Source organism: Jaculus jaculus, chromosome 2 (assembly GCF_020740685.1).
Source record: "Jaculus jaculus isolate mJacJac1 chromosome 2, mJacJac1.mat.Y.cur, whole genome shotgun sequence".
Taxonomy (NCBI): Eukaryota; Metazoa; Chordata; class Mammalia; order Rodentia; family Dipodidae; genus Jaculus; species Jaculus jaculus.
Window position 1 is genome coordinate 162,428,751 of NC_059103.1, and position 27,491 is coordinate 162,456,241.

Sequence of the window (27,491 nt, forward strand, 5' to 3'; positions counted from 1 at the left end):
ATGAAAATGGGAAATAACATACTTCCAAGGCCTGCCAACCAAAGATGTCCTTAGCAAACAGCAGAAGTTTTCTAGATGACAAAGAAGTGTTCACCTTCATCAACATATATATACACTCCTGAGTGCTAAAGAAACTTAGCTCTGGTTAACGATTACTGATTCATAAGTTAGCACCCAACTTCTAGTAATGTCAATACTTCATAGTGATTTTACAAACTGACAAGTAACACAGTATCAAGGGCTATTCATAACTAAAATTATAAATGTTTCAAAAAAGAACAAAGTGTACTGTTTCTTCAGACAAAAACCAAACACACTTCTTCCATTTTTCTTTAAGACTTGTGTTCAATAAATGACAATTCATTCTGTCCATTTAAAAAAAATGTTTTCAACTTCTCTCCAAAACTGGTTGAAAGAGGTCATTTTCTGAATTTCTCAGGTGACTCAGGTACAAACTCTCAGACTCTCAGACTACAGGGTACAGTGAGTGCCTGCTAGTCACACCTAATCTCCACCCCATTTACCTGACTCCCATAGCCGGTACACAGCTCACTGTCTTGGCCAATAACTGTAAGAAAAACATAAAGCCTATTTCCCTTTAAAAAACATAAGCTTTTTAGTCCTGCCTTACTGCATGGATAGATTCATTTGCCCCTGAAAGAAATCAATAACTAAAATGTCACATAATCACCTAAAGTCCAGGATGTCTGTGGGAGTGCAGTTTTCTTCTTCCAGTGCTTATCCTCTACATGCAGCTAAGTAGAGGGTCAATGGGAGCTAATAGTGCTCTATCACCAGTTACATGAGGACAATCAGTGTCCTCCAGAGCCACAGACAAAGCAATACTCTGCTAACCATGCACAATGACCTAAAGTCTACTTCTAGTACCATATATATATATATATATATATATATATATATATATATATATATATTTATTTATATATATTTATGTAGGAATGTAGGAGAGACCCTCATTTTACCCCTGAGGACATCACCTGAGAAGTAAAATGAGTTGGGATATATCTCAGGCCACCTAGTCAATGGCTGAACTGAAAGAGAATATCCATTTGCCTATCAGGGAATTTCATACCCATACCAGCTACTTCTTTTTATAATGCATAGTGCTTTACATCACACCAGTTTCAAGCTCATCTTCACTAGGGTGAAACAGGGCATGAACTCTTCTTCCTTCTAGCTGGGTGTGGTGGTATATGCCAGTATTCAATACCAGCACCTAGGATGCTGAGGCAGTAGGACTGAATTCAGGCCAATCTGAGCTATATATGAGGTTCCATGCCTGGTAGACTGCAGAGATTCAAGAAAGATTCCCTATCCTTTTAAGATATGTACAGAATACATTCTAATATGAGACTGAGAGAAGCTGGGGTCAGGACATAAAGAGGCATGCTTGGGTGCAATAAGTCTGAGGGCACTGAGTATAAAATGGTCACAGAATGCTGGTTGGTATCAAATGTGGAACAGATGGACTGCTCATGTGCTCAGTGCAGTGCAGCATGGATATATTCTGACCAGAGAAGAGATGGCTGGACTAGAAAGAGGAAGAAATGTGTGGACACATATTTGGGGGTACCCAAGAATATGTGAAAGATTAGTTGACTCTCAGTTCTCAGTGGCAAGCAAAATGATACAAGGAACAGAAAACTGCAGGTAAATAGATGGTGTCTGCTAATGAGTTGAGGAGATTTTCAAGCCAGGTATTGGGAGAATAAGGCCCCAACTAGCAGACCTCAAACACAAAGTAGGTCATCAATTTTGGGAACACAAGGGAACCTCAACATTTTAGCTTGAAAGAAGGTTAAGCCAGAAAAGCAACTCTGGACAGTCTTGGGACTGTGAACTGGAGTTCTCAGACAGAAAAACAATAAAATGGTGGTTAATCATGAATTTAGAATCTGTGATAACTGGGCTCATAGTAGGTCTTCTATACTTGTCAATTCCTCTCCTCTTTCCCCCCAGACCAGCAACTATGTGGCAGTCCTTGAGAGTCCAGCACATACTCAGAAGTGGGTTGAGCCCCAGGTGTTAAAAGATTAATGAAGCCAGTCGATCACATCCCCCAAGGCACTTACAGTGCTTGGATTGTCCAGATACAATGGAAAAACTTTGCATTTGTGCCCTTCACATTTCTCTTCCACAAGAACTAGATTCTAAAGGCTCTATTCACCCAGATACTGATTTGCCTTAGAGGCCCTAATCAATACAAAATCTACAAGAACAAATGGCTGCCTCATTCTCCCAAGAGTTACAATGCACAGGAAATCACCATGAGAACTGCCCAAGCAGGGAATGTGAAGCTGGTCTTTCAGTCACTGAAAAATACCAGTGATTACAAGGAGCATTCATGATCTGATGCTTTCCTAATAAAGATGGTCCAGGACTTGAACCTCAACTGTTGAACATTACTTTATCCATGTTCTGTTGAAAGAGTCTGGACATCATTTCATTAAATGCAATCATTTTGAAGTCGCAGGAAACTCTTCCCAATTGATGCCAATGTAAGAAATTGTGGCTTCAGTATAAACCTTTCCAACTGATGTCATTATACTTGTGAATAAACTTTATAACACAGATAAGTGATTGTCTCTTCGTTTCATTTTTTTTGGGGGGGGAGGGGGCAGGTAGGGTTCTGTGCTGGCCCAGAACTATGTAACTGAGGATGACTTTGAACTCCTGATCCTCCTGCCTTCACCTCCCAACTACTAGAATTACAAATGTGAGCCACTATGTCCAGTTCACCCCCTTTACTTGAGAGTGGTGAAGCACATGGTACCAAAGAATATGCTCATATGGTGCCCAGCTCTCTTAAAGATATACCAGGATATCACAGCATCCTGGGATGTTGTTTGGACTTCAAAGTGGAAATTATATTCCTTAAGGGCTTCATTCTTTTCTGGTTACATTCAATACTCGACCTCAAACTGTTCATTTTGGGTTAGTGTTTCAAAAGAAATGTTATATTTGTAAATATCTAGCATTAATGTGTCACAGTACCTGGCTTCCCCTTTTTTCATTGTGAGCTGTTGGGAGTTTATCTAGGAAGAAGGTGTCTAGCAACACAAGTGTAAAGCCACAAGCTACACAGCTAACTGATCCTAGGCAGAGATCAGGTCTCACCCTGGACAAATGGCTTTAGACAGAGTCAGCCCAAGTGCAATCAAGGATTGAATCAATACTGAACCTTATCCAAATTTCATCAGTCTTCCTTCTACCTTAATTATGGGTCCATATTTCATGTGGGTAGGGTTGCCTTTCACTTTCTTATTCTAGGAGTGAAATATTATTCTAGTAGGATTATTTTAAATATAAGCTGGAGTTTTCTTGTTAATTAATATTGGATGATTTTAAAGAGCATGTCTTTCCTAGAAATGTCACTAATAAAATGCGTCCAATTTTTCTCTACTGTGGTCCATAAAACTTATTTGATTAGCAGTAACTATAGAAGCTAGAGCTTTTGTATGCAGGCACTCAAGCATAATTTAATCATTTTATTTAAGCTTGAAAAAAATTATTCTGAAAGCCCTGTTAGGTAAAATGTCCCCGATTAGTTTAAATTTACATTTGAAGGTATAGAAAAGGTGAAATAAATCACAGAATGCTCAGTATGCAATGAAACAGTGTTAACTTTCTTACAATAGTTGGCAATAAGTTAAAAATTATAGTATTAGAGAAAGTGAGAAGTAACCATATCTTTTTAAATATTTGTACTTTCAAAGGTTACTTTAAAACAAATTTTACTTTGTGCACTCCCTTTTTATATTACCCGGATTTTCACCTATGGAAACCACTTTTATAGTCAAGCAAGATGAGGTCCTAATTGCATAATACCATTTATCTGCTGAGGAGAACAGTGCCAACAAATGAAAATGCACATTAGGCAAGAGATTGTCAATAGAAAATTGTGTTTTTTTGTGGTTTTTTTTTTTTGGGTTTTTTGTTTTTAAATAACCCACTCACATTAACAAAAGACTGCAGTAGCTTCCAAATTATAGGTTGTTATTTTTAGTGGAAGTAGTTCAATATTCATATTGGAGCAGATGCAGCAGTTTAACAAAACAGCTCTCAAACCCTGCACAAATTGAAAACAGGAAAACTGATTGCATTTTCTCTTATCACTTTCCCTTTCTGAATTGACACTTTTGGCCTCCAGAAAATGTACACATGGCTTTCATCTCTACAGCACCTGCTGATCAAACAGAAACCTAACATTTTCATGAAAATGGTATAAAAGACTAGTTTTGCTCTAAAACACTGCAAAGGGCATTGGTTGCTTGCTTGATGGCAACAATTGCTATGAATAAGCTATGACACTTTTATATTTTCATTCAACTTTTTAAAAGCTATGTTTGGTCTCTAATGGGCTTTTATCATACTGTCTTCTTATACTGTTACATTTTATTTGACTCAGTGTCTACCTTAATACTTTTCATTATATCAAGACTATGCAAAATAGTTATAATGCATTGCAGGAACTAACAAGTAACATTTCCTCTGTTTTTCCTTGTAATACATGCATTTATCATTTATCAATCTTTATCTCTGTCTATAGGTTCACATGTGCATGACACATGCAGCCCATTCATTGCATATTCCACCTGCCAAAAGAAAACGGGAAAGAAGTCACAGTCTGGCCCTATGCTGGGAAAGCCCCTACATAATCTTTGATCAGATATAGACTTAGCAGGTGCTTATCTTTTTGAGAACCCCAGCCTGGGAAAGAAAGTCACCCAAATACTAGCTGGTCCCTTACTGTAAGTGTCTCTAGGAATGGTGAAGGGAAATCTTGATAATGGGTATTCTCTTACATAAAATATTCAACATTGCTAGCTATATTGTTTTCCAGAATTGTAAACAAAAGCCATGCGTTTCAGTGCAGTATTGAATTTTGAGCAAAAGTAATGATACTCCTAAGACATGGTAGATCTAACAGATTCTTGAGCCAGAAACACGGGCTCTATACCTGAAGAAGTCCAGGTCGGCCTTTCCTTATTCTGCCTGGGTAATAAGATAACCTGAAGGCAGAAATGGCATACAGTAATATATGTGCCACTCTGACCAGTTGGTCTGTGAATTTCAGTGTTTCATCATGCTCACTGAGGCAATAGCAAACCTGAAATGTCAATATGTTCAGTCAATGGAAGTAAAATAATGGGACTCCATTGTCTTACCCAATCGATCTGCTGCTGTCAACAAGGAAGCATGCCCCTCTGGCTTTAAACAAATTTTAATTAGGCTCTTAGTTACTAGATCATATCTATCTACTTATGACAACACCTGTCTTGACAATGTGTAGGAGGGAAAAGCAATCATTTTGTCTACTTTTATTCATTTTAAAAACCTACTAAGTTTATACTAATTTTGAAATACATCCATACGTCCAACAAGAGTCTTACTTTTCATTTATTTATTTGTGTACTAGCTTCAAGCAAAAGATAAGGTTCAAATGCAAAATAGATATCTTCCTCAGACCTGCAGTGGTGCTTTCCCCGTCCAGCCCGAGTTGAACCATACACTGCCATCACCTCCTTCTACAGGAAGTGTGCGTTTCACTTGCTTTCCCCACTCTTTCGTGGACCCTCTAGCATCAATTCATCACTTGTTCTAAATAAGTCACACAAAACCAAACACTGCTAACCAATCCCGAAAGCCTCTCTCTCGGCCCTCACTCATTTATCAACCCTAAAGGAAAGGAGTCAATGAACACCTAAAAGAGCTGATAGGCGCGAGGCGCTAAGAAAGCCAGGAGGTGACAGTGAAGAGGAAACAAATATTTTAACTTAACTCAAATCGCACCTAAGTTCACTAGCCCTTCCTTCTTCCACGGGAGAAAATGTCACCTTAAAATAAAAATAAAATTGAACTAATCAAGTTGTTAAACACCTCTTTCTCTCCCTTTCTCATCTAAAGGCGTCAGCGTCCTGTCAACAAATAATCTATTGTTCCTCCTTTATCGAGTACTTTTTAAACCTATTCAGACTGGCAACACTAAACCCAATTAAAGATAAGGCCCTGGGTCATCTCACCTCGGTGAGTCCCGCGGGGATCGCACAGGTGATGGGAGATAGCGCGGGGGGCCAGCGCCGAAGACTCCTCCTCACCCCGCACAACAAAAGGCAGATTTCTCTCTCTCTCCCCCTGTAATCTTTAAATGTAAATTCCCTCCGGCGACTAAGAGGAGCGACAGATAACAGGTTACATCTTCACTTGCGCGGGTCTTATCGACTTGGCCATCGTCGGGGGGCCGCCCCCGCGCCGCGCCCCGCCCCGCCGCCCCCGGCCGCGGAGATTACCTTGGGGCTGCGAGCGCGCGGCACCCACACCGCGGCTTTGTATTCATTAAACACACATCGGAGCTTATCAGAAGTAAAAGGCTTGTCAGGATGGCACATTGTGTGTGAGTGAGTGTGTGCGCGCAGGAGGGAGAGGAGAGGAGCCAACGTGCATCAGGGTGATTACAATATCAGCAGGGCCCAGATGGAGGCAGGAAAATAAACAGAGGGTGCGTGCGAGACAGAGGGGAGAGGGAGGAAAAGTGGGAGAGAGAGGGAGTGAGGAGAGAGAGAGAGAGAGAGAGAGAGAGAGAGAGAGAGAGAGAGAGAGAGAAAGAGAGAGAGAGAGAGATACACAGGCATGAAAGGAGAAAGCCAAGGGATGGAGGGGCGGGGGCAGGCCCGTGATGGGGCTGGACTATGGGGAGACAGCTACCCTGAGGGTGGTTTGGGGGGGTAGGACCAGGGCAGGAGGGGTCTCCTGTGCCCCCCACCTCCAAAATAAAGGGAGTGGACAATCCAGATTGGATATCCCGGTTCCAGGGTTACACTATGAATATTCTAGAGGTTTCTTCAAGGTCAGGGAGGGGTTCAGAGCTCTTTTGGTGTTGTAACAATGACACCTTCACCACCTCACCTCCATCCACATACACATTCTAAGCAAAACCCTTGTGAGTCCTCACACGTGTCCCATGGCCGTCCAGTCCGACCTCCCATGGGAGGTGTCTCTCCCTTGACCCTGATGCTCCTCCACCCCTACTCATCCACACGTATGGAGAGGCTGGCAGATAGAAAACAGCTCCCTCTCCAGTCCTGTAAGTGAGTCCCAGCTGAAGACTCACTTGAGCCAGTGTCCCGGTGATGGGTGATGAGGAGAATCGCTTGGGATTGCTAGCTACAGGTGACTCCAAGACACCTGCTCCACCTCCAGAAAACGCATGGGCGAAAGGGTTTCCTTAGGTGTACATCTGAGAGTCTATTTCAGAGGTGGGAATTCAAAATTGAGGCAATCAATCTTGCTTTGAGCTGCCTCTCGACTTTTCACCCAGCCAGCGCCCAAAAATCAATCAGAGAACCAGCAGGGCTCAAGCTCCAGGGGCAGGCCAGAGTTCATCTCCAGCCCCAGCAGGGTCAGGAGGGGAGATACACCTGAGTAGTCCCTGGGGAGCCGCTTTTCACTTTTAAATGCACCCATCAGACAATCTGAACATCTGATCAGATCCTTAATGGAGTGCAGATAATGCAGCCACCACCGGGGTGCTCTTGCTGGGGGAGGAGGAGGAGGATTTGGCTGTGTTGTGTTGCAAGGCACTGAAGCTTAGTTAAGGAGCCCTCATTGAAGTATGGAGACTGGGTTCAATAAACCACAGAATTTTTCACGGGGCCTCAGCAGCTGTGAAACTTGGGGTCATAACATAGTTTATGCATGCTATCTCAGTAAAAAGGGGCAAAATGGGGAGGGAAACAGGGCTAACGAGTAGAGAAAAATGGAAGAGCAAGAGGTGAATTTTAAGAGGCTCTTTAGAAAATGAGGGAGGGCATTGTTTAATCAAACACTCTCTCTTCCAAATCAAGTAGCCTGTGTGTGTGTGTGTGTGTGTGTGTGTGTGTGTGTGTGTGTGTAAAATGGACCCCCTTTCTCCACCCATGCTCCTGCCCCAAGAAAAGAATCAAGGGAAATCTGATAGGAAACACAAAGTGAAGAAAGCTGGGCATGGTGGGGGAAGGGCATGTGTGACAATCTTGTCATGCAATGAATGTCAGATAAAAGGGGGTCTGCTACAATCCTCCAGTAATCCAATAATGTGGAAAGTCTCATGGTATCACTGAGACGGGAACAAGGTAATATTTCTCCATAAATCTTCAAAAAGTGACCAGGTTCAATAGTTAGAGAAGGGTGTCAGGATAAGAAGCAAACCACTTGGCAGGCTACATGACAAAAATCAAGTGAGCTTGAAGTGGGTGAAAATCTGTCATTCCTTAATGTTTTAAATTTAATAACATATTTCTAGAGTTTTATTGTGGCTCTCATAAAAGGGGTCTTTTTGCTTTTTCTTCAGCTATTTTTCAGAGTAAGAAGCAGTCACCCAGGCCTTCCCTTAGTACACACTGTACTTAGATCAGTTTGGGCACAACCTACATACAAACACCTAGAAATCAAATGCAACTCCAAGGAAGGAAATAAAATACAACTTACTAATGCTCACTGATTTTTCCATTACATCCTTTCTTAAGATATGCTATTTGTTTAAGTGCACTAGATAGGCAGGCATGAAAATGTCACCATGAAACCCATTATTTTATACAATTAACACATACATAAAAATGAAAAAAAAAGTACTAATGCTGCTTTCAAGCCCATAACAGACTTACATATTTTTAGAAAGACTAACCACAAAGAAAACACTAGAAAAGCTGATCTGCCAATGTTCTGAATTGTGAAAGTACAGTGTTTCTATGACTTTTTTGGCTCACAGTTAGAGAAAAGATCAAGTACTTCTCAAATGGGAAAAATCCATACCTCTTCAAAATCAAGTAGTGTGTGTCAAAGCTTTCTGTTAAAAAAAAAAAAAAAAATGAGCCTAATGTGGCACGCCACACCTGTAATCCCAAAACTCAAGAGAGACTGAGGCAGGAGGATAATCATAAGTCCAAAACTAGCTTGGGCTACAAACTAAGTTTCAGGCCAGTCTAGACTATAGAATGAGACATTGTCTCAAACAAAGCAAAACAAAACACTTCAATAATCAGAGAAGTTTTATCACAGAATAAGTACACAACAGAAAGTATGTTCTATAATCACAGCTGTCTTAAAGACCAGACTAGAGGCTAGAAATCTTAATTTCAATGAGTTCTTTTCTTAATAATAGGTTACTTCCCTATAAAAGCAAAAAGTCCATCTGCCCGAAGCAGATAAGTTTTGAAGCATTAATTCAGATAAAAATCTAGCATTTTCTTTCTTTCTTTGAGTATGTGAATTCTAGTGTGCTATAATGTGAGAATTCCAACATATGATCATTATGGCATAATATCTCATTGCTCAGCTTGTCATTATTTCATTTGTAATTCTTATGTTAATTACATTCATAATTACTATAAACAGATGTGGTAGACATTCATGTGACCTTTTATTGAAGAATCCATCCCTCACTCATTTTGCTTTAATTTCTCCTGGACGTGAATCTGCAATGCAGAAAAAAGTAAAAGGCTTCCTCATTTTTATAAAGCTTTATATGCATAACTTAAAACAGACCCTATCTTCATCTGCATTTCAGAATATGAAAATATCCCTACTGCTTCGGCTGCTTTGCAGTACACTTCTAAATTTCACACTAACCCTCACTGCTGCTACTAACTTGTAGCTGTGCATGGCAAACAAAGGCTAGCATCCATGTTGAAGTTGTCTTATTTGATTTTTTTTTTTTAATATCAAAGGCAAAAGCAGCAGAATTGTGCTCCAAAACCAAGTACATAGTAGTTAAATAGCAATTTATTCACTCATAACTCAACTATCATCCTTTTAACATAAAACACATTTACAATAAAATCAGCATGGATTTCATTAGCTGAAAACCTCCTCAAATTTCATTTCTTTGGCCCTAATCTATAATTAGTGTGGACAGACAGGTGCAAACCCTTCTCTTCTACAGATGGCTACTGGAAATGGTGCAGAGTAGCTCCTTCTGTTTAAACAACACGGAGATAACCTGCATTACCTCCATTAAACTGAACGAGTGTTTGCTTTAATAAAATGTTCACTCTTCTTTAAACATTATTTAGGAACTCTTATATTAATGGCTGTACAAAAAGTGAAGTTGGAAGTTATCTCTTTTGATAATAATAAATAGTTTACACTGGGTAAAATGTCCCCATTAATCGATGACTGTCTGAGGTTCAGAAAGGTTTTTAGTTGGTTTAACATGCTGGTTGGTTTACATAAAGAGGGTCAAATATAAATTTCTTAAAGAATATTCAGGTGCTAAACATAATTGAACATGGAAAACTAGGGAAAACAACAGTTTTCCTGAAGTTCAAAAATATAAAACTCAGAATTATTTTATAGTCTTTGAGTTGTTAATGAAGTATATAACTCTAAATGATTCCAGTTTGGCTTCAGATGATATTCCTGGAGCCTAATTTTGGCATTTAACTTCTGATAGATTATTTTTAAAGATGAATGAGTTTATTCTTTCAAGGCACATTTAAAAAATTAACCATGAATCTAAGCACCCACTACAAGCACATGGTTAAAACCACTCTGCCCCATAATAAATAACTTCTGTAAAGCCAGAGTTCACTTCTCCCTGCTTCTGCTATCAATAAAGTCTACGGATCACTATATGATGAATAAGGTGCCTACAAAATAAAGAACCTTTAAATTCCCAAACAGCAGGAAATAAATAGCCCTTCTCACTCAACTTACATAACTTACAGTAATAGACTTCAGCAAAATGCAACTGACTTGTTTTTTTGTTTTCACATGCAAATCTTGCAGGTGCCAATTTTTCAGACTGCTTTGCTATGAAGGGCTATGTTGCCTGCATAAAACCTCAATGAAGAAGGCTTTGCATTCAGTGCCTGTCAGCTGATGTTCATATCAAAGAAGTGAGAAACAGGATTTGACAGTGAAGAATGTCCTGAACTGACAACCACTGACCAGCACTCCTATTGGAAGCATTTCTTTCTCGAGATCCCTTTTCAATGTCCAAAAAAGCAGGGTAGCTAAGCTTCTATTTTATAATAAAATAAATTAGAATAGCACCTTATATTTGGGTAGTTCTTTGCCATTTATAAAGTGTCCCTTTATCTGAAAATATTTAGACTAACATCTGGAGAGAACTCATCACCAACACTGACATTAAAAGTGACATTTTCCTTCTCTCAGAAAAGAAAAATAGCCGAGGTATGAAAAGCAGTGGTCTGTCATGGATAGGTTGCTGTCCAACTACTTCCAGGCATTTACAATTTAACAGTGCAACTGGTTCTATACTGAAGGTAGACACTTTGTGTTAGCAAGGTCCTTTTGAATATTACTTTAAAGGCAAATCATTAGCAGGTACTACTAGTGCAAGAGGCTTAACAAAGGAAAAGTATCATTTCAAAGACTTCTGCTTTGCTTTGAGTTGTCTAACTACTCAAGGAAAAGCAGTTACTTTCTGCACTGCTTTTATTAGGTAGGATTTTGACTATAGCAAAACTACATCCGGAAATTCTCCCACACCAAATCCAGCTTTCAAATAAAGTAACTGACATCTCAATGGTTTACAATTGAGTCATTTATGTGTAAACAAAGATATTTAATAAAAAGTTCTTTCCTTAGTATAAGTATATTTTATCCTAGATAAAAGTAGATTTTTATGCACCCAGAGTGAGACTGATTCCTTGGTTATTTTGTCGGGATTCTTTCTTTGCAAAGAATAAATTAATGAAATATCAAATATAAAATACAGTACAAGATTTCAACTCTCTTGACATCCATCCTAGCATGGGGGAAGGGGTAGCAGACCTGGATCAAACTAAGATTCTGATTAACATTAGGTGAGAGTTGTTAGACTTCTGAAAAATAGTGAAAAAGGAAATGGAATCATTTAACCCTATCTCTGTAAACTGCAAAAGCTGGACAACATTTAAATGGTGAGGAGGAAGTACATAGAATTTTGAATTTGCTTCTGTTTAGATGCATCACAACTGTCATAAACACCCCAACTGAGGCTCTGATGGTTTAAGAAACAATGGTGTGAGTTGATGTTTTTCTAAGGAATTGGAGGACCAGAAAAACTGGACACAACACAACCCTTATGTGGTCCAGGCAAAGCCCTGAAACAAAGTAAAAGGAGGCCCCTAACACTAACAGTTTATCATAGCAATGCCGGTCGATTTGTATGCTGAGGCGTGAGGATTCACTGGGCACAGACCCAGGTCTACTCCTGTTCTATGCAAAGGAAGGGAATGATAATAAAAGCCACTGAGTGCACTTAAAAATGGTACAGATGTTTTAAAGGAGACTAGGCGAGGAAAAGTCCTGTAAAACACATTTCGGTTCACACAGAAGGTAGAAAGAATGCTTTGGTCAGCAACCCGACCTTTATCAGGAGATAAATCAATTTTCAGCAGCTGTGGACAGCCATTTATATACAGGCCCTGGGCAGATTAATTAAGGGGAGGTGAAGTTAAAAATTCAAGAGGGTTCAGAGTTACATTAAGCACATGAAGTTGGTCTGGAGTGGCCTCTCCAACTCTGCAGGTCCTCCTCACTCCTGTCCCTGGCCTCAGTGGCTGCTCAGCGGGATCTCCTCCCAGGGAATACTAGTTAATTCCTGTAAAGCTCCCTTCTGCACAGTTTTTCCCAGGAATCAGCAGCCATGCTGGGGCACACTGGGATTTGGAATGTCCAACCCTGAAGGAAAGCTGGACTCAAACGATTCTCCACTATCCTCTTCTAGGGCTAGGACGACCAAGGGCTGCAGGACTCTGGCCAAATCCTCCAAGCCGAAAGGCCTCTGGAGGGAAGGGGAGGAGAGAAGGCTGCTATTTTTAGCAGCAGTCGTGGTTCACATCCTACTGCCCGGAATCATAACATTCAAACTTCTTCAAGGGTCGACCGCCCTTACAAAAAGAAAAAGAAGGAAAAAAAAATTGAACTGGTCTTTTAAGTGCCTTATGATGACATAACCGTATTGCTCAAAGAGTAAAGTCCGCCCTGGGAGAGGGTCTGGCTGTGCCAACCAACCCAGTCTCAGGTTCGCCAGTGGGAATGCTGGAAAACGAAAGAAATTCTCCAGTCCCGGCTTTCGTGGGGATTCCACTGGGCGGGTATTCTTGGGCGCTGCCCAGCCAGGGATGCACCTGGGCACCCAGAAGGGCCGGCGCAGTGGGGTCCCAGGAGTCCAGAGATCCTGCAGAAACGGTCCTGTCTAAGTGTCCCGCTGCTGTGAAACCATAGAGCGGTCCACTTGGCCCTGAGAGCGGGCACCTGCCCTTCCCTGACCCGGCTTCCAGGGTCACCCCAGATGCCCGGGAGTAGAGGGAAAGTTCTTAGGCAGGCGCAGAACGTATATGTGCCTCTAAAAAGACCATTGCCCAAGTGATCGGCCAGTCCCAAGTTAGGATTCCTCGTTTTGCTCTAAGGATAAGATATTCACCATCAAAAGCAAGCCTTTCACTCCCATCTCAAAAAACCCCAAGATGCGGGTTGTAAGACCACCTGCCAAACGCACCGTGGGCACCTTGACCCAGTCGCTTTGTCGGGGAGGGACATTCGTCTTCCTGATCACACATGATGATGAAGAAATTTTTTTTTCAGAAAGAGTGCGGGTTATCTATTTTTTTAATATATATATATATATACATATATTTGTACGTATATTCATATTGCTTCTTTGCCCGGCCCGCGAAGTTCAGTGTCATTGCAAACTGGGAGTCACCGTAGACGTTCCTCTTTTGCCCTGCTGCGTGGTCCTACTCTAGTTGAGCGCCAAGTTCAGCGGTCGGATAATCCACACGGAGATGACGGCGGTCATCGGAAGAGTCATTAACAGACACAGCCAGGGACCCGTCCCCGCCACCCGCCACCCGCTCCCCCGGCCGGCCGGCGGCCCGCTGCTTCAGCATACCCACCCCCCCCACCCGTGCCCCTGGCCGCCCGCGGGCACTTACGCTGCACAGGGCCGGAGATTCCCACCATCCGCCACGGGCTCCGAGCTGCAAATAAAACTTCCCGTCGTCTGGGGGCTGCCCGCGGGGCAGAGGGACGAGGGCGCGGCGCGGCTGCCCTCGCGGGGCCAGAGTGTCCGCAGCCGGCGGTCCACGCGCGCTCGCGCCGAGGCCGGGTAGAGGAACGGCGGCCGAGGAAGAGCTGCGTCCGCCCCGGGGGGCGCTGCACCGAGCTGCGCGGCGCGGCGCTGCGTTGCGGAAACCCGGGGGTCGAGGACGCGGTCCAGACGCAGCTTCCACGCACACGGCCCGCCCGCGCGCCCGGGAGGCTCTCCGAGCGCAGGCAGCTCCCCTCCTCCCCCTCTCCGCCCGCCCTCCCTCCCTGCGCGGTGCTGCTGTCGCCGCGGTGGCAGACAAATGTGATGTGGGGCGCAGGGAATTGCCACTGTCACAGGCGGCGTCTGCGTCCGCCCGGCCCGCCTGCACGCTCGCTCGCTCGCTCGCTCGCTCACTCTCGAGGAAGGCGACGCATTTATCTGCAGGGCGGCCGGGCGTCCGCCGGGGAGCAGGAGCGCCGCGCTCTGAGCGCCCCCTGCGCCGCCCGCCCGCCCGCCCGCCCGCTCCAGGCCGGCTCCGGCGCGCGCTCGCGCCCGGGGCGCCGCGGCCGCTCGCGAGGCAAGGAAGGAGGGAGGGAGGAGGGAGAGGGGGGAGCGACGGAGAGGGGGAGCGGGGAGGAAGGGAGGCGGCGCGGCCGCAACCAGGTGCGGGGGGTGGGGTGTGCACGCGGAGTGGGGAGACATCTGTGTCGTGCGGGGGTCACGGAGGTCAAGTATATGTTAACAATGGGCAGGCCCGGCTCGCCGGGGTGCGGGGGGCCCGGCTGCCTGCCTCGCCCTCTCTGGTCCAGGCTGGACGCGAGCCTAGCTCCCTAAGGATGCCTGCCTTCCCCGGCCCGCCGGGCGGGCTGCGGCGCTGCGCTGCGCTCGGCGGCCCGGTGCCCCGCGGTAACCCAACACGACCACTTTCCCCGGCCATCTGGAGCGCGCCGAGCTGCCCGGCCTGCGTCTCATCACCGGGCTACCGAGACAGCTCTGCCAGAAACCAAGCCACGCTCACATCTCCTCTCTAATCCCCTTCTGTTACCTGATTTCCAGACTGACTGTTTGCTTTCGCATTAGATAATAGCCTTAGAGAAAACAATTATCATTTTCGGTTTTTTTTCCCTCCCCTTTGTCTTTCTACTTCTCCCATAGTGTATGTTAAGAGAGACCTTTCTCTTGGTTTTGGGAAGATATGTACCCCCCAGTCCCCGGATATTAATATCAATACTTTAGAGAGAAGAGAGACAAGAATCCCCGGAGGAAAAGATAGGATGAAAGAATTCCAGATATTTATAGAATAAATAAATAATAACTCCGTGCAGAGTGCTGAGAATTTGTGCATAGCAGAAAAGGGCTTGAGCGGTAATGAAAATATTAATATGTAGGTCAAGTGTGATCAGATAATGGCTGGCAATAATCAGTAAAACGAAATCTTTTAAATTCATTATGGAAAGGTGCCATGACTGCGAATGTTATTGTATTTAGTGGAACAATTTGCAATCCTACCGTGAACCATGTTTTTGTTTTTTTGTTTTTTTCTTGCACTGGTCTAAATCAATGTAAAATGTCCTGCATGCGTGATTTTAAGCTTTATCTTTTCAAAGGGGAAAAAAACGCATAAGGGTCGGAGTCAGCCCGATGCCGGTGCGATGCCATAAGCACTGAAAAAAAAATTGGTGGTTTTATTTTTTGAAGTGGTGTTTCAAATATTTAACAGTCGGTGAAATCCCTTCCCCCCATCCCTTAAATCCCAGCTGGAGCCTCCAATTCTGAAGTCTTTTCAGACTCTGCTAATTTTTAGCAATTCATTTCCAGAAAGCACTCACTGTACATGCTGCCCTCTCCTCGGGACATTTGGCTAATGAATTATAATGCATTAATGAATTGCAATGTTAAATCTTGGTGTTTGATATTATGATGCCCTTAATTCGAGCCTCCAAGTTCATCAAGGTATGCATTCTATAGTAATTTCTGCATTAGGATTTTTTCTGCAATGTGTACCAATCTTAATAGGATTAATCATCTTAAAATATAAAGTTGTATGTGCCTAGTGCTATAGTAACTCCTTTGTGAAGGAAATTATGTCAGAGCTTACAGTGCATCCTTAAGAGAATCAAAAAACATGTAGACCTTTTATTACACCATCACCTGCATGCTCTTCTGTCCCCCAAGATAAAAATGACTGATTTAGGATTCTGGAAATTATAGTCTCATCCTCATTTAAAATTAATGAAATTTCATCTGAGTCTGAACTGATTGTTGTATCATTTAGTCCTATTTTAAATTTAAGTCAACAATAGCATGTTATGTAAAAAGAGGGGGAATAAAACACACATATTATGCCATATTTTTCTTCTTCCTGTAAACTGTGCCAATGTAAGTGTGAAATCATAATGGAAACTTTGAACTTCTAAATCAATGGAAAGTAACTCGCAGGAAATCAAGACAGAGTGCTACACATTCACACTATATTCCCCACTCCAAACCATGTTTGATCATCTTTCACAAATCTTACAGGATCTTCCTTTTACCGGTCAGACTTCAAGAAGAACAATGGGACATTGTTTAATTATACTTCTTTCTAGAAAAAGTTCTGTGGGTAATCTGCCTTTAGATCATAATATAAGATAAAATCTAGGATTTTTTTTTTTTATTCTAATAACAGAAGCTGAAGAACATCTATACTTGAGTTGATGGGGAAAGAATGACACAGAATATTCTTGAATCCACCTGCTTGGAAGGCCTGTAATTCTACATAATGTGCAGTGTATTTCTCTATAGGGTTTATCCTTGAATTCTTTCCTGATTCCTTTATCTGGAGCAAGTAGTAACGGTAGGGGTCAACTCAAGCATTAGATGATACTTGAATGCCACATCTAGGAAAATAAGACATATGACATGAACACAGAGAGACAGGAGAGCTCCTTGAGTCTGTGTATGAGGTGTGAATTACCTCAAACAGCACAGGTCTATAAAATATGTTTTTGTTACTTTAGTCTTGGCGTAGAGGGACACATATGACCCAGCATTCAAAATGCAAAAAACACTATTAATACATTGTTTCAGCCAATCTGAGGAATAAGCCTTCCTATCTGAATATATCCAGGAAGAATTGGGTTTCTATACCTTCAAGATTAGTTTCTTAATGAAAAAACTTAAAAACAAGAGATTACTTAGGAATATAAAGACCTACTCATCATAACAAAGCCATTAAAAAACACAAAATAATATGTTAAACTGTAAGAAATCTTTGCTGACAATTTTTTTCTTCCCACACTTTAGAGTTTTTTTCTTACATCATTAACTTTTAATTGTTACAAAAGTACTGAGTACTTTCAGTTTACACCTTTTTATTTTTTTTCCAGAATGCTGCCTAAGGATGCTTTTTTATTTATTTTTTTTCTTAAACCAACCCTTTACAAAGCAGAGTTTTCAATACAAATTTCAGATGAGTGCTTATTATCTTCTTTAGAGATGTGATTCACCTCTCACAAAAAGGAATTCCTATACAAAATGTTAGCAAGTACTTAATTAGCACTTTTTAAATTCCTTCTTATAGATCTTAAAGTTTAAATTACTCCCAAGCTATGATTTTTCTATTCCTTGTAAAGGTCCTCCTGCTTGCCTAGGTTGAGGAAAATCCCTAATTACCACATTACCTGCTTCAAACAAAAATTATGTAGTGTTGTATTTGTGAAAAATAGAATATGGTAAACATAAAGAATAGCAAGTTATAATTAAGTTTTCATAAATTTAAACTTACCTACAATTTTTAAATTCTCTCCCTTTCTGCTGCATAATTTTATGTGTGGACAAGTTTTATTGCAAACTGTAATAATTTTGTTATTGAACTTGTTTAATATTTCATTTTAGGAGATAGGCCCAAACGATAGTGAATTCAGAGATATTTATTCTGTGACAGTTGAGCCACATACAGTTTAGTAGATATACAAGGTACAGTATAAGTACACTAGCTGTTCAGAGACTTCTCACTCAAAATAAATTTTTAAAGTAGAAAATATAGAAGTTAACTTAAGCTCCCATAATTCCATCAAATAAAATAAGCATTCTAGCATGATTTAATGCCAAGCCTGCTGACCATGAATTTGATTAGCATGATCAGATTATGTTGACATAGTCACATGTACTTTTCTGAACTACTGTATTTTTTAATTAATTAATTTGTCTTTTTTTGTTTTGTTTTGTGTTTTGTCAAGATAGGGTCTCACTCTAGCTCAGGCTGACCTGGAATTCACTATGTAGCCTCAGACTGGCCTTGAACTCACAGCGATCCTCCTATCTCTGCCTCCTGAGTGCTGGGATTAAAGGCATGGGCCACTTTATGAACAACATCAACTTCTACAGTTGTATTTAGTATTTTGGTTTTTAGGGGTTTTTTTGAAATAGGGTCTTACTCTAGCCCAGGCTGACCTGAAACTCACTCTATAGTCCCAGATCAGCCTAGAACTCCTACCTCTGCCCTCTGCCTCCTAAGTGCTGGGATTAAAGGTATGCACCACCATACCCAGTGAAACCCAAGATACTACAAAGATGTTAAATAGATAAAATACAGAAAGATCACTATACACACACACACACACACACACACACACACACACACACACATATATATAAAAATTCTGAAATGAGGTGAATTTGATCTAAAAATGTATGTTCTCATTACATTTTAACTATGTCTAACATTCTCTAAGATATTATAATAAATCAGCTTTTTCCTGAAAATCCAACTACATTCCCCAATTAATTAGAATTTCTTTTTTTTTTTTTCTAATTTAAAAATGCCATATAGAGAGGTACCTGAGGACAGTAAACTCCAGGAGATTAAATAATCCTTTCCTTCCCTGGTTGCATCCTAGGGGAAGCATATATACTTTAGGACAACATACTCAGTGAAGAGTCATAAGGTGCTCTCATTCTTTCACTTAATTATTATATGTTCATAGTTTAAGTGCTAATCTAGACTATTTAGGGGGTGTTTATACTTAGTAAAATAATTTTAATTGAGACATCCATACCATAGTTATTATCACACAAAAGCAGTACCTCTATGTCCCTGTCAACTCTCCCCTTTAAAAGATGCACGTGCTACAGTGTTTTAATCATGGCATGCCCCCTCCCCACACCAAGAATTAAGATTCCTGGAAGGATTTAACCTGAATCTGGCATTGTGGTTGGTTGGCTCAGCCTCCAAACTTGATATCAGGCCTGGTTAGCTCAGCCCACATTCAGAAACTATAAATGATTTCAACTTGGGTCTCTTGGTGGGCTTTACCCTTCCTGCATGGGCAGGAGCTTTTCTTACTCTCTTCTTTCTTCTCTCTGAACTTTTTTTTTTTTTTTAAGATGCATATGCTACAGTGTTTTAATCATTGCATTTCCCCCTAATCCCTTAAATCTATTGATTTGCTCCCTTTAGCATCACAGTGTGTTCAGCTCCTGTCACCTCAGAAGTGCAGGGATCAAGGCATCATTGCAGGACAGCCACTTCAGGGAGGGGGACAACAGGCTCACAGCACAGCACAGCACTTGGAATAGAAGAGATTTTTGGCCAACAAATCTGTAGCATACATAGACTGCTATTAATTACTGTCAGCGTGAACTTGTTTTGCACAGTATTTACTTTTCTTTTTTTTTTTTTTTTCCCTTAGTATGGCTAACCACCAGTAAAAGACCCAATTGTCCCCACCCCAAGAAGACAGCATGGTTAGAAACATGTCTATCACCTTGTAGGAGATCATTCAGTCAATTATGCCCATTTAGTTTAAGCACCAGTAAAGCTACCAATAAAGCAGTGACATGAACCACCCTGCTAACCCCACATGCCTAGAAATTTGGCCCAGATTCTTTGAGTGGAAAATCATCATACATTAGGAAATTTTGACTTGTCATATTTTCTTCGGTAAAACATAGTTTTACATTGAAATATACTTTAGCTCTTCAATTTTTGTTTTTTATCATTTTATTTCTGATTGAGATAGAGTGCTATGCATCCCATGCTGGTGTCCAACTAATGACAATCCTCCTGCCATAGCTTCCTTGGTGCTGGGATCAGAGGTATGTGCTACCATGCCCTAGTCAAATTTTAATTTTTGAATATGTACTCCTATATAATATTTCACAGGATATCTGTATGACATGCAATTATTCGTAGTGTTAATATATCTCAAGAACACAATAATTTTAGTAGACAGCAAATATATGACTGACAAGCAATGCATCTACACAGTAATATATGCACACTAAGTACATGGAGATGAGATTCAAATGTGAAATCTGAATCACTAGGTTTAGGCTAGGGTCTGAGATTGTACACTGTTTTTTGAGATAGGGTCTCACTCTAGGCCAGGAGCACCTTCAACTTACTCAGTAGTCCCAGGCTGGTCTCAAACTCACAGCATTCCTCCTACCTCTGTCTTCCAGAGCAGGAATTAAAGGTGTGCACCATCTTGCCCAGCAATGAGATTGTAATTTTTTGTTTCAAGGTAGGGTCTCACTCTAGCCCAAGCTGACCTGAAATTCACTATGTATTCTCAGGGTGGCCTTGAACTCACTGGGCTCCTCCTACCTCTGTCTATAGAGTGCTGGCATTAAAGGTGTGAGCCACCATGCCCAGCTTAGATTTTACATTTTGACAAGCATCTAAACAATACCAATGAGGCTGACCCATACTTTCAGGAGTAAGGCTTCAGGCATTAGGGGTTGCTACAGGCACTGCGAAGACTATGCCTTACTAGCCTCCTTTTATAAAGAGTGCTGCTTTCACAGTTTGCCCAAAGGCCCACAGCACTCATAAAATACCCAGAATGCCTTACAAGACCCAGCATCCAAAGAAAGGCATGCTCTGATATGAATAAGGTCCTTAACATCCCCACCTGCTGTTCAGGCACCTGCAATCAAGAATGGAGGCCCATTATCAGATAGTAATAAAGGACACACTCATGAAGCTGTTTATCTAAACAGAACTGGAAAGGAACAAAATGAGTTAAAGAAATAAACAAAGCTAGAAACCCTTCAAATATTGAGCCCTGAGTCGCTGATTTTTGCAGAATGACTAGGTCACCATTGACTGTCCCCTAAGGGACCATGGATAGCTGTCCCTAGCCTGAGATTCTATTTGCCAAATGTTTAACTAGTGACATTTGCTATCTGCAATGTGTAACTGAGAAAAGGCACTATGTACTCATACTTTCATTGTGTGCAATTTTTGACAACTTCCTGTGCCAGACCCTATGCCACCCTGATGTTCTAGTCCTTGCAGCAATAAAAGGAGGGGCAGGGCTCAGCTGCTGGTGGCCTCAGCTGGCCTACTTAACAAAATTAGTTTACTTCAACCTATGATCATGTTATGATAGTTATGCCACAGAATCGTGGCTCAAGCAAAAGACTTAGTGACTTTCAAGCTTATGACAATTTAGGAATTAGAAGAACAGAAAAAAAAAAAAAAAAACACCTTGTATTTCTTTCCCAAAGGCAATCATACGGACATTTTCATTCTAATGTATTCTGTTTGGTCTCCTAGAATACATCTAAATTGAGATGAAGGCTAGGCCAAATTTATTTCTTGTAATTGGTGTTCAACTATTTGAGCAGAAGGAACACCCTTTTAAAATCCTTGCAAATGAAATTTAAAAAAAAAATTCACATGATATAACAGTGATTGTATCATACTCTTTCCATCAATGATTGGATATATTTTTGTGCTACAAACCTCCATTGTTTTCACCTCATTGAGTACCATAATGGCAAACAATTTATGCTCAGTGTACCAAAATGCCTCTCATTTAGCTTTAAAAAAAGGTGCTGTAACTAGGAACCCTTAATAACAATTCTTAGCTACAATCTGATCGAATCCATACTTTCCCACCTCTTGCTAGCATTTCTAATACTGGAGGAGGATTTATATTTTTTCCTGAACAATAGATTTTAATTAGGAAGATTTATTAAAGACAGTTTTCATTCCTCTGATTACATTTCCAGTCCCAGAGACATCTGCATTTCAAAATGCACCACATATTTTCATAAATATTCCATAATTCCCTTAGAGCTTTTTGGTATTCCAATTTCCTTCAACCTCTTCTTAACATCCTCTCATGCAGTGTGAGTCCCATCTATTTGTATCCGTCAGAACTAGACATTTCTTCACACAGGTATGAAATAAGATTGTGTTAGAAAGCAGATTCAGAGCCTTCCTCTTTTTGCATCTAGACTTTAAAAGGAACAAAGGCAGATTGAGTTTAGTAACATATGTCTAACAAAAAAGATCTAGATAACTTACAGACATTCTTGGAGTAGCAGGGTAAACAGCTAGGCCTAGTTTGCTTTGAAGTTTAAATCATTGTTATTTTAATAGAATGGAAAATTCATTTAGATAGTGGATTCTGATAGTTACCCAATTAAAGCTCTTTTTGTCTATGTTAATGTAGTTTTATAGTTTTAATTTTTGAAACTCAGTTTTGTGAGAGAAATGTTTGAAGATAGAAGCAGCTGGAACAGCATCTTTTGATGGACTTCACAAGTAAATTTCTGACTATACCTTTTAAGCATTATATGTAATACTGTAAGCTAATGTACAAAACTTGATCAAGGTACAAATTATAATAAAGATACCCCCCAGACATTTCCTAGAGTTCACCAGCCATATGCATAAAGTTTTCTTTCATATTTTCATGTTGTAATCACATAAAATTACATTTGATCATGAGAGCCTATTTCAGGGACATCTGTGTGAGAGTCTGATTTAGTTCTCACTCAGAGGTTCTGCCATCTTCCTCAGAGTAATTGCTTTAGTTCTTTTTAATTGTCATGTTTTGTTTATGGAGACAATCTTGAACTGAAAGCAATTCTCCTGCCTTAGCATCCCGAGTCCTAGGATTACAGACATGTGTCAGCATGCCAGTTAAGTGTTAGTTTTATGAAAAAAATAAACATTTGAAGAAGGCAGTTCATCTTCCATTCACATTGGTTATAGCTAAAGCTTCTTTTGTATAAGTCAAAGTGGACCTCCGAAACACTTAACATGACTCCCATACTTTGCTATTAGTAATGCAGAATTTTGGAGTTCAAGAGGGGGTCCCCCAATGTATAAACCCCAAGTTTTGGGTTCTGTCCTACCTTTAACAAAGAATTGATAAGGATAAACTCAAGAAGGATAAATTATGAATAATTAAGCTTATGGGGGGAGTCACAAATTGTGGGGTTTAGGAAATATGTTCACACGTGGAAACATTACATAGTTTATAAGGTTTGTTTAAGAGAAATTGAGGTTTTGGGAAAAAAAAGAAGCTGGAGTAGAGCCACAAGCATGTGGACTTAAGAGAAACTGAGGCTTTTAAATAGAAATTAGGATAAAGCTGTGAATAAGTGGGCTTAAGAGAAACTGAGGCCTTTAAAGAGAGATTAGAGTAAAGCTGCAGACATGGGGACTTAAGAGAAACTGAGGCTTTTAAAGATAAATTAGAGTAAAGCTGCTGGCACGTGGAAAGTAGAATCTAGGAGCTTGTGTAGGGAAACTTGAAAAGAACATGCACATGGTAGATTCAGAAGCCAGAGGAAAACCATTCATGTAATCATAGAGAGTACTTATTCCAAACTACAAAGCAGAGACTAGCAGAAAAGCTATCCAAACCAAGAAATAGCCAGACTGGGTGAAGCCGGATTCAAGTGTATCCTTGTGGCTATAGCGAAGAGAGGTAGGCAGGCTGAGCAAAGAAACAGAGATGAGCTAAGCTAGGTGGAGTGAAGCAGAGGCACAAAGTTATGAACAGAAAGAGGACAGCAGCCTGCATGGGCAAGGAGAAGACATAACTGGTTGGTGAATTTAGAGGGCAGATCCCTGGGCCAGCCCATCTGGGCTGGCTGTCTAGGTAGTGTGCTAGACTGGGCAGCAGGGGGCACATTGTAGATAAATCTCAGTTCCATATGTTAGGGTGAGATGGCATGTGGGGTGGTATGTCCTAGTTCTTCCTCTGGGCTTCAATCTCTAACTAATACTGCGTAAGTAAAAACTAGCTTTCTCCTATTCCCTTTCATTGGAATGAGTATATTTGCAAAAGTGGGGAATGGCCTTGACTTATCACACTTCAGGATATGTCCTAGGCTTTCTTTCTTTTTCTCTCCCTCCCTCCCTCCCTTCCTCTCTTTCTTTCTTTGTTTCTGAAATTTATTTTTATTTATTTAACAGAAACAGAGAGAAAGAGGCAGATAAAGTACATTCCTTCTATGTCAGTGTCCACATGACCCAGAGCAACTGTTTCATTGTACTCATAGTGAAGGTGTTTCAGTGCATAGGCATTTTTTCTCAGTGAGAGGGGGAACTACCCTTCAAAATACTTCCCCTCCTGAGAAAATGTCTTTCTCACTTTAGTAATCAACTCCTTTGTTCTTTTAGTGAGAAACCCTTGAAGGGTCTGGATCCCACATCTTCCCTTAGGGCAGGTCATTCCTTCACAAACAGAAGTCTGGGCTACTGGCGATGACATCAGGACCAACTGCATAAAATGAGTCTGAGAGGAAGATATAGGGTGCACACCCCACATGATTACCTATCTGTACATACAATGGGTCTATTTGATTCCTACTCAATCACAACATTATTTATTTTCCTTAAAGTAACAAGTGTTCTCATTTTTTTTCAATATTACTCTTCAAAATGTACATTGTAGAACTAGAAATATAACAATTTTTTAAAGAATTAACTGCCTAATTACAGATTTCACACCTAATCTGTCAATTGGCTAAATATATTCTGACTGTCATTATGCTGTTCAGGGAAAGATGGGTAAAGGGCTGGCCTGCTGCTCCTCCCAAAAGTCCAAAGAGCTGTCTTTTAAAAGAAGAGAGAGAGAGAGAGAGAGAGAGAGAGAGAGAGAGAGAGAGAGAGAGAGAGAGAAAGTAATATCCTTATTTTTACTTTTGAGAGCAGCTAAAATAACCTACAATTCAATTTTCTTTTGAGCTACTAACTTATGATGCCAGTTGATTCACTTTAAAAATATAGATTTACTGGCTTCCTTTCAGATTTATTAAATCAAAATCTGCGAGATTTGGATTCCAAAGCTTTGTATTTTTAACACCTTTCCTGGTAACTGTCATGTTTCAAGCTTCACATTTCTCCTCTGAAGACCACTGAAACTTGAAGACCTGGCCCACAGTGCGACCCCAGATATTAATGTCTGTATTGCTACAGTGATGCAATAAATATCATTATAAATATTCTTTCATATTTTTCCTGTTTGTATATTTTGTCATGACTCTATACTGAACAATCCAGAGCACATGGTTTTGACTTGGACTCAGAAGGTCGTCACTTCCATTTGAGTAGCACTTCAGATTCTGTAAGATACTTGCACTTCACATCTCAGCTGAGCCTGACAGTGTGAGGTAGAAAGGTCACACGTTACTCTATTCTTTTCACTGATGAAAGTCATTTAGATAGCTGGGGATGGAGCTCACTGGTAGAGCACATGCTTATAATGCATTGAGCCTCCAGGTTCACTCCCCAGCACTGCAAAAACAACACCCAAATCCAAGATGCCAAACTTTGATTCAGGAAAAACTAAAAGAAGAGATTTTATTTTTTAAAATACTTTACTTTTATTTATTTATTTGAGAGAGACACACACACAGAGAAATAGGCAGGTAAAGAGAGAGAGAGAGAGAATGGGCATGCCAGGGCCTGCAGTCACTGCAAACAAACTCCAGATGCATGCTACCCCTTGTGCATCTGGCTTACATGGGTCTTAGGGAATTGAACCTCGGTCCTTTGGCTTTGCAGGCAATCTCTAAGCAATCTCTCCAGCCTGAGATTTCATTTTTAAAATATTTTATTTATTTATCATTCCATTTACATATTTAAGAGAGAGAGGCAGAAAGAGAAAGAGGCAGACAGAGAGTGAATGGGTATGCCAGGGCCTCCAGCCACTGTGTATGTGCATGCAAACTCACATGATATCTATTTTCCTTCTTTCTTTTCTTTTTCTTGTACTATTGGAGTAGATAGGCAGAAATTGAAGTTGGAGATCATTGAAGGACAGACCCAACCTGTTTCCCTGATAATGTTAGCAAGTAAAACACCATAATTACTCCCCCATAGGAATTAAGTTATCATATAAAAAGAAAGGGGGCTGGGTGTGGTGGCTCTCAACTTTAATTCCCAGAGGTAGGTCTCTGTGAGTTCCATGCCTGCCTGTGTATGTTGAGGACAGTTCTAAATATATATAGCATAGACTGAGATGGCCAGGAACTCACTAGAGAGTCCAGCTGCCTTCTAATTCATGAATCTCCTGCCTCAGCTTTCTGAGTGCTGGTACTACAGCTGAATGGTAGTGGTTATCTTTCTTCTTCTTTTTCTTTCTTTTTTATTTTTAATTATTATTGTTGTTGTTGTTGCTATTTTGATTTTTCAAGGTAGGGTCTCGCTGTAGCCCAAGCTGACCTGTAACTCACTATGCAGTCTTAGGGTGATCTCGTAATCACTGTGATCCTCCTACCTCTGCTGGGATCAAAGGGGTATATCAGTGCACCTGAATCTGCATTCTTTTTGAGATTCCAAATAACAATGTCTTGAAAACCTTTCCCTTCATTCTTTTTTGTGGGAGACCAACTAACACATATAAAACCCTTGAAGGCATTCTCTTGTTCATTTCCTCTTCCAAATTTTCCTTCCTTTATTCTGGATAATTTCTTCTGACTCATGTTCTCTTTCACTATTACCCTCTTTATTTGTTTCATATGTACTGCAAGGCATATATTTCAGTTTTTTTTTAATAATATTTTATTTATTTGCAAGGAGAGAGAGATAGAGATAGAGAGATAGAGTGAGAGAGAGAGAGAGTGAGAGAGAGAACATATCAGAGATTCCAGCTGCTGCAAAGGAATCCAGAAGTATGTGCCTCTTCAGGCATCTGGCTTTACATAGGTACTGAGGAACAGAACCTTGGTTGTTAAGCTTTACAGGCAAGTGCCTTAACTGCTAAGCCATCTCTCCAGCTCTATTCAGTTCTTTCTTGACTGGATTCTTTAAGAAGTTTTTTTTTTGTTTTTTTTTTTTTTAATAACATTGTAGTTCCAAAATGTCAATCTGAACTTTATTCCTTTTCATGTGTTTGTGTGGTGTGTTCAAGTGGGCACGTGTGTATGTGGGTATGTATGTGTGCAAGTGGAAGCCAGGGGCTGACATCAATCACTCTCCTCTCTATTTTACTAAGACAGGGTCTCACTTGAACCCAAAGCTGATTGATTCAGCTACTCTATCTTATCTGGTTTGCATTTTTGACTCCTTGTCTCTTCCTCTCATACCCTGGAACTAGAGATGTCTGTCATGCTCCCTGGGAATTTACCCCAAAATCTAACCTTTCTGGTCCTCACACTTGCTCAGCAACTGCTTTATTCACTGAGCCATCTCCCTAGACCCTGGACTTTTATTCCT

General features: G+C 40.8%; 1 protein-coding gene across 6 annotated transcripts in view; it reads right to left on the reverse strand.

The window, feature by feature from the left end:
• Runx1t1 (RUNX1 partner transcriptional co-repressor 1) overlaps nucleotides 1-14,067 on the reverse strand; it is a 169,985-nt gene extending 155,918 nt beyond the window's left edge. For 2 of the 6 annotated variants that reach the window (XM_004656931.3, XM_004656928.3), the window contains exon 1: nucleotides 6,045-6,220. Coding sequence is in view for 1 of the 6 variants with exons in the window: in XM_045143078.1 (XP_044999013.1) it covers nucleotides 13,947-13,974 (28 nt within the window). In the remaining 5 variants the exon portion in view is untranslated. Of the gene's footprint in view, nucleotides 1-6,044; nucleotides 6,221-6,311; nucleotides 6,556-13,946 lie in introns of those variants that run through there. The other 4 variants (XM_045143076.1, XM_045143078.1, XM_045143077.1 and 1 more) reach the window with 4 other exon arrangements.
• Nucleotides 14,068-27,491: the final 13,424 nt, after the last annotated feature.